The 6,709-nt window shown below is 41.5% G+C and overlaps 1 protein-coding gene across 1 annotated transcript in view; it reads left to right on the top strand.

The window, feature by feature from the left end:
• The first annotated feature begins 1,656 nt into the window (after window positions 1–1,656).
• SNX1 (sorting nexin 1) overlaps window positions 1,657–6,709 on the top strand; it is a 36,877-nt gene continuing 31,824 nt past the window's right edge. Inside the window, exon 1 of the mRNA XM_054565297.1 lies at window positions 1,657–1,830. Within this exon, the coding sequence (XP_054421272.1) occupies window positions 1,672–1,830 (159 nt within the window). The 5' untranslated portion in view covers window positions 1,657–1,671. The remainder of the gene's footprint in view (window positions 1,831–6,709) is intronic.

The following is a 6,709-nucleotide window of genomic DNA, read 5'->3' as shown; positions in this document are numbered from 1 at the left end:
GCACGTGAGGCGCGTTGCATAGTGGGTCGTATGGGACGTTTTCTTCGGAAGACAGCTGTATTGTGGGACGTGTAGTCTCCGTCGGGGGAGGCGCGTGGGTGGGATGCAACGGCCTATTACCACTGACTGCCTCACTCAACGCCCTCTATAAACTAAAGATGAGTCGTGAAGAGGTAGGGGAAAGCAGAGCTTGATGTCTAGTCCTGGAGGAGCGTGTGCACGGAGGCTCCTGTTATTTCTCCGAGGGCGACGCTTCCACCCAACGATTTTTACTTCCTTAGGCCGGAAGTGAGTTTCCGTTGCCGTAAAATGGGATGTCTTGGGAGCCCAGTAAAAAGATAGTTAGGCATGGCTGGGGGAAGGGAGGGCTTTTTGGCTTTTCTTGTCTCGTAGGTATTTAGGCCAGCAAAACTCCCCACTACGGGCTGAATGTTTCTGCCAATCGCCTTCAAAGACAGCTTAAAAGGAGATCTTTCCCTGTGTCCACTGCATCCAATAGTGACATTGGAGATCACCATCCTAAAAAGAATGCCGTAAGTCCACCTGGCCGTGATGAATACCAGTAACAAGTTTGATGATGTTACTTTTATCCATTCATCCCTCCAATCAAATCGCAAACATTTATTGAGTATTTAATTTGCCGAACTTGATCTATAGCCACCAAGGATAGGACAGGGTCCTTGCCTTCAGATAACATTTGTGAGGGAGCCAACCCCTGTTGTTGAGGAATTTGCAGTTAGAAAGAAACTAAATCTTTTTTCAAAGGCTATGCCAAGTTTTTTCTAATCTATTGAGAAGAAAGTCAGGATTATCTTGCAGAATTATCGCACGATAAAGTATCCCATTTATTTTATCTGTCTGATTTAGACTTTAGGCTACCAAACAACAGTGAATAGTTAAGGTCCTAGGAAAATTTTCTTCAGGGTTTAATAATTTCCCCGCCTTCTGTTCCACTTCACTTACTCCACAGCGATTGAGAAGGATGATCCCTGCAACCAAATTTAGGGCACTGAAGTTTCACTTCCTCTATGAGGCCTTCCGACCTTAACAAATAGAATCGATGATCTTTTACTGTGTGCTGGCACAGAAAATTATAGCGCTGAACTTGTTAATTTATACGCCTGTCTCCCTCAAGCCTCTCTAGAGGACCAGGAGCTTCTTTATTTCTCTATCTCAGGTGCATAGCAGGGTGCCAGGCACACAGTAGATGCTCAATATGTATTTCTTGAATGAAGTAACTAAATGTTATACAAAGAGGCAGAGGCGAGACTTCACTGCAACCTGTTCAGAGACCTCAGTCAAAAATATTTATTGAAGATCTATGAGGGCATGTGCGTGGCATGGGTAGGTGATATGCAGAGGTTTTCAGACTCCTTTACTCAAACGACATCTTAAGAAGCCTGTTGGGTACTATGCAGAGCACAAAGTGCCCTGCCAACCTGAGCAGCCCCTAGCTCCTCCTTTTCTGCCCCTTTGCCCTCTTGATTAAGATCTAAGAATCACGATCCGGGGCTCAGATTTGCTAGGCGGCGGCCTCGAGCCAGCCCCGCCCCCGCCCGAGCCTCAGGGTTGGTCAGGGCCATCCCACTCCTCGCTCCGCTGGAACGATTTGCTCGCGGCGTTTTCTCTCTATAAAGTTGTTGTTGCGGCTTCCGCCGCGGGTGTGGGAAGATGGCGTCGGGTGGTGGTGGCTGTAGCGCTTCGGAAAGACTCCCTCCTCCTTTCCCTGGCCTGGAGCCGGAGTCCGAAGGGGCGGCCGGGGGTTCAGAACCCGAGGCTGGGGACAGCGACACCGAAGGGGAGGATATCTTCACCGGCGCCGCGGCGGCCGTGAGTTCTCTCCTATAGGGGCGGCCAGGGGGCAAGCGGGTGCCCCAAAAGGGAAGAAAGTCTCAGTGAGGGTCGGAGAGGCTGGGCAGAGTGGACCAAACGAGACCTTGCATTGGTGACGGCAATCGTGGTTTGGGGATGCTAGACGAATGCCGAGACGTAGGACCTGGCTTCCCGGCCCCCGGGCGGACAGTGAGGAGTAAGGGCTGTGGTGGCTTCTCCGCCGAGTCCCTGACTGCGAAGAGTTGCCGAGGCCGGCGTTTGGCCCTGCCTTGTAGTGACCGAACGCACCCACGGAGCTGTTTTGCTGGTGGTTTCTTGCAAGTCAAGATTAGCGCATGGGGTGTAGTCTTCCCACTCGCCTTACTGCTCTGGCGACGAATAATGTTATCTGGAGTAGCCCAGGATAGTGACCCGCCCACAAATTTGTTCGTTAGCTCAACACTTACCTGTAATTACCAAAGGGCCTTTCTCGATGTTGGTTTATTTTATAAGCGTTAGTTTGACTCCTGATCTCTAGGAAAATCCTGCCAGAGTCTGTTGAAAAAAACGCCCTGCCAGATAAATCACTACACAGACTACAGGCTTTGTCCCTTTTAAAGGGATGTATTCAAATGGCTAAGTAATCTTAGTGGGAGCTAATATCTAAATGTGAGGAGGAAATGGTGTTGCCCATAGTAATACCATTCCAGTAAGAGTTTCTAGTAAGAGTTCGATTTTGGGAAAAACTAATCATTGTATGTGGAATGTGGAATTCAGTTATCAGTTCCAGAACCAGTGGAGATGTTTCGGGCTGTTTTGTAAGAATACTGAGTCATACAATTCTTTCCAGGTTGAAAACTTTATCAGCATTAGATCTGTGAATTTACGTATCTTTCTATCTTGGGTAATGCTTCTCCTCATAGTAGCAGCTCAGTGTATGAGTGACTAAATAATAAAACAACTTTAAATCCTTTATGCAGTATGTGCCTGAAACAGCTGCAGGCTTGTCTCATTTGTCAGTATAGGGGTTCAGAACAAGTCACCCCAAGATGTGCCTCTGTGGTATGCTGATTATTTTGAGCCAAAGGCAATTTTAGCCTCTAGCCCAAGAGAAACTTTTGCCCCTACCTAGAAAAACTTGAATTAGAGGCCTCGCCCATAACAGATTACCTCTTTTGACCTATCTGTAGGACAGGACAAACTTCTATTTACTGAGCATCTGCTCTTATCATCCTGCAATAACCCTTTGAAGCCCCCAAGGCACCGAACCTCATCTCCAGCTCAGGATGTCTTATATACCCATGTTCCTTTTCTGTCTCTGAGCCTTATTGTGTGTGTGTGGGGGGGGGGGGGGTCTCTGACTCTCATATATGCAGGGTTCTCGTATATATTGAATTTTTCTATTTTTCTCTTGTTAACATATGTCATGTATATTTGATTGTTTGACCAGCCAAAAGAATCTTGAGGGTCAAGGAAAGTTTGTTTCTCCTCCACTTCAAAAGAAGATTGTTTCTTGGAAGTATCTTCTATGACAGTTATTAGAATTTTCTCTGTATTGTATTCAGGAATTGAGTCCATAATCCCAGCTCAAAAAGCATATGCTGATACTAATATAACGGGTCGAACTGTTTAATGAAGTCTCTGTTACCCTGAGAAATAACTCTTGCTGTTAATTTAGACTTTCTGTATGCCATTTAAAACAAATGTTTAGTCTTTTCCTTTAGTTATTCTCCCATACACCATGGAGAACAGCTCCAACAGCTGGGTTGGTAGGTATTCAGACTGAATATCTGAAAATAGAAATTCTGGCACTGAGAATGATTGGTTGCATAGACAAATGATGGTTTTTGTTTTTTTAATTCTTATTTTATTTTTTTATTTAATGATTTTTAGAGGGAGAGAGAGAAGAAGGGAGAGAGAGAAAAACATCAACTTGTTGTTTCACTTATTCATTCATTCATTGATTGTTTCTTGTGTGTGCCCTGACCAGGGATTGAACCCACAACTTTGGCATATGGGACAACACTTTAACCACTTGAGCTAGTTACCTGGCCAGGGCTGACAAATGATGATTTATTTCCAAAAAAAAGGACCCCAGGAGGGTGAGGAATTATTTTGTAGAGTTACCTTAAAAAGTTCCAGTTAAATGATTAGATTGATCTAGCCATATTATTTTACAGATGCATCAGTACTTCTCTCTTGTAAGACTCTAAAAATACTTTGCCTAATTTCCAGCTAAAGAGAGAAGGAGGGAGTTAGAATGACCTTGTTGTACCACATAAAGCATAATTATTTTTTAGATTTTTGATTCAGGAAAAATGAGTTGCTGAGGAAACTAAAATGCCACTTGTAAGCCATTTTTTGTGCTGCCTGCCCTGCTGTTAATCTTCAGGAAGCCAAGACCCCCATCTGTGAATTTCTTGTTAAATAACTATTAAATACAAATTATATTTTAATACATGCTTTAGTTGTGAGCCAATGGGAGAAGATACAGGATTGCATTGCTTCTGTATCTTAAGAAACAACAATGAAGAATAAAGTAAGTAGGAGCATGGGCTTTGAAGTATGAATTAAATCCAGACTCTTTTATTTCCTGGCTTAACCTTGGGCAAGGTACTTAATTACTTTGTATAGTTTCCTCACACCTACAAAATGTAAATAATAATAGTATTTACCTCAGTGTTTTTTATGAGGATTGAATTAGAATATATACCTGTATTAATACTTAAGACAATTGAGCATTTTGTAACCTGAAATTACTTAATCAAAAATCCACGAAATCTCATCATGGATTACAAAGTTAAATTGATTAAAACTGATTAACATATTAACCAAAATGGTTAATATGTTTTGTCAAAATCAAACTCATGAAATTGATTTGATTAGCTAGAAGTCATCAAAGTAGATATCTTACTGATTTAACTTATCTTCATATTGTGTTTTGCTGCGTGTTAGAGGCAAAGAGAGGAACATTAAAGAATTGGGAAGTGAGGCATAAAAAACTTAAAACTCATTTATGGTATGCGTGTAATTTTCTGAATATTGATGTAACAGCTGCTGCTGTTAGTCATTCCATCTGCTCTCTTTTACAGCCCAAGAGGCTTTGTTAATTTCGTAATAAAAATGTAGTTTGATTTATAATCAAAAGGGCAGCCTATGATGATAATGCATCTCAGAATCTACAAGGAGAAACTGGAGTTCAAAGAATTATTAAAATGAATATGAAGTCATTGCTTTAAGACTGAAAACCAGCTTGTGGAAGGTGTGATTCTTAAGACTACTGAAGACCATGTCTTTCTGCCTCTTACCTTGTGGGCCTATAAATAAAAAGATCTAAAATCTAAATATGTTATTTGAATCTTTGATGTGAATATGTATCTTTTTAGTTAAAATTTTCCTAGTTCTGGGATAGGATTATTTTTTCTCTAATAAAACTAGATTAAATTGGAGCTGTTCTTTTGACTCTCCCAGTTCTTAAAATTATTATGTTAAAAAACTATTAAATGACATACATACTTTTATACCTCATTTAACATCACTGGTCTTATTTGCATACTTCTAAACCTAAATGATGGAAGTGAAGCAGATTCGTTATTTGCCTTCCCAGGATTTCTTTCCTACCCATCTCTTTAGCAATATGCCAGGACCACAATTAGATTTGCCCTATAAATACAGGCAGAGCCCCTCCCTCCTGGGAGCAGGCCCACACTTTTCTTCCCTCTCAGGCAGGCATCTCCTGAAGTATAGGTCTCCCCATGAGACTTGCAACAGGGGGAGCAATGGGCAGTGGCCGCGCATCCAGCGCTAACCCCCTGAACCTGTCTCCAAGGTCCCCTTTTCTCTTTTTAGTAAGTCAGCAGCAGCCCCACCTTGTCACTATGACTTCTACTTCCCAGGGAGCCAACAGCAGGGCTCGCTTCTCTCCAATAAAGTCTCTGGGGAACCAAAGCAGCCCCGCCTAGGCTCTCTCCTGTTGCTTCTGTCCTACGCCTTTTCTTGTTTCACTGTCCCCAGCTTTAATAAACATACTCTCAAAATCAAAAAATAAAAATAAATACATAAATAAAGGGAGAACAGTGGAGGCCCTTCTCATGCTGAGAGGAGGGAAGAAAACAGTTATATGATATCCTCATTTCAGGTTTTGGTAACTTCTTTTGATGATGTATTAGACTAATTTGAACTTTTTCCCACTGCTCTTATCCTTGAATTGAAACCCCAGTAATTAGAGAAATAGCCAGAAAAAAGAAATAAGATAAGGAAGTAATAGCAGGGAATGTGAAAAGTCATACATTAAATAGTTAGCATTTGATTAATCAAGAATTATTAGGCCAGTGTGGCCCAGTTGGTTGGAGTAGCACACTGTAAACCGAAGGGTGCAAGTTTGATCCCTGGTCAGGGCACATACCTAGGTTGCTTGTTCCATCCCTCATAGGGGCGTGTATGGGAGGCATCCAGTCAATGTTTCTCCCTTTCTCTCCCTCCCTCCCACTCCCTTCCACCCTCTTCCCCTCTCTCTAAAAGCAATAAAAAATGTGCTTGGGTGAATGAAAAAAAAATTATTTACATATGCCCACTGGTGTTTAACATTTAGACAGGAGGGACATAGTATTTTTAGAATCCAGCCCTACATCTATGATCAATATAACAGATATCCTGAGGGACAACAAATCAGCTTTTTTTTTCCTTTTTAATTATGGTGAAAACCACAAAATTTATCATCTATCATTTTTAATTTTACAGTTAGGTAGTAAGTATATTCACATTTTTTGAATATATCATATTTTATCATCATTATCAAAATTTATCATCATTTTTAATTTTACAGTTCAGTAGTATTAAGTATATTCACATTTTTTTAAACAAATTCCCATCTCCAGAACTTCTTCATCTTGCATTT

This window comes from Pteronotus mesoamericanus, unplaced genomic scaffold (genome assembly GCF_021234165.1).
Source record: "Pteronotus mesoamericanus isolate MK-2021 breed Mesoamerican mustached bat unplaced genomic scaffold, CSHL_Meso_final contig_164, whole genome shotgun sequence".
Taxonomy (NCBI): Eukaryota; Metazoa; Chordata; class Mammalia; order Chiroptera; family Mormoopidae; genus Pteronotus; species Pteronotus mesoamericanus.
Note: the sequence above shows the minus strand (reverse complement) of the source record. Positions and strands in the feature narration are given on the sequence as shown.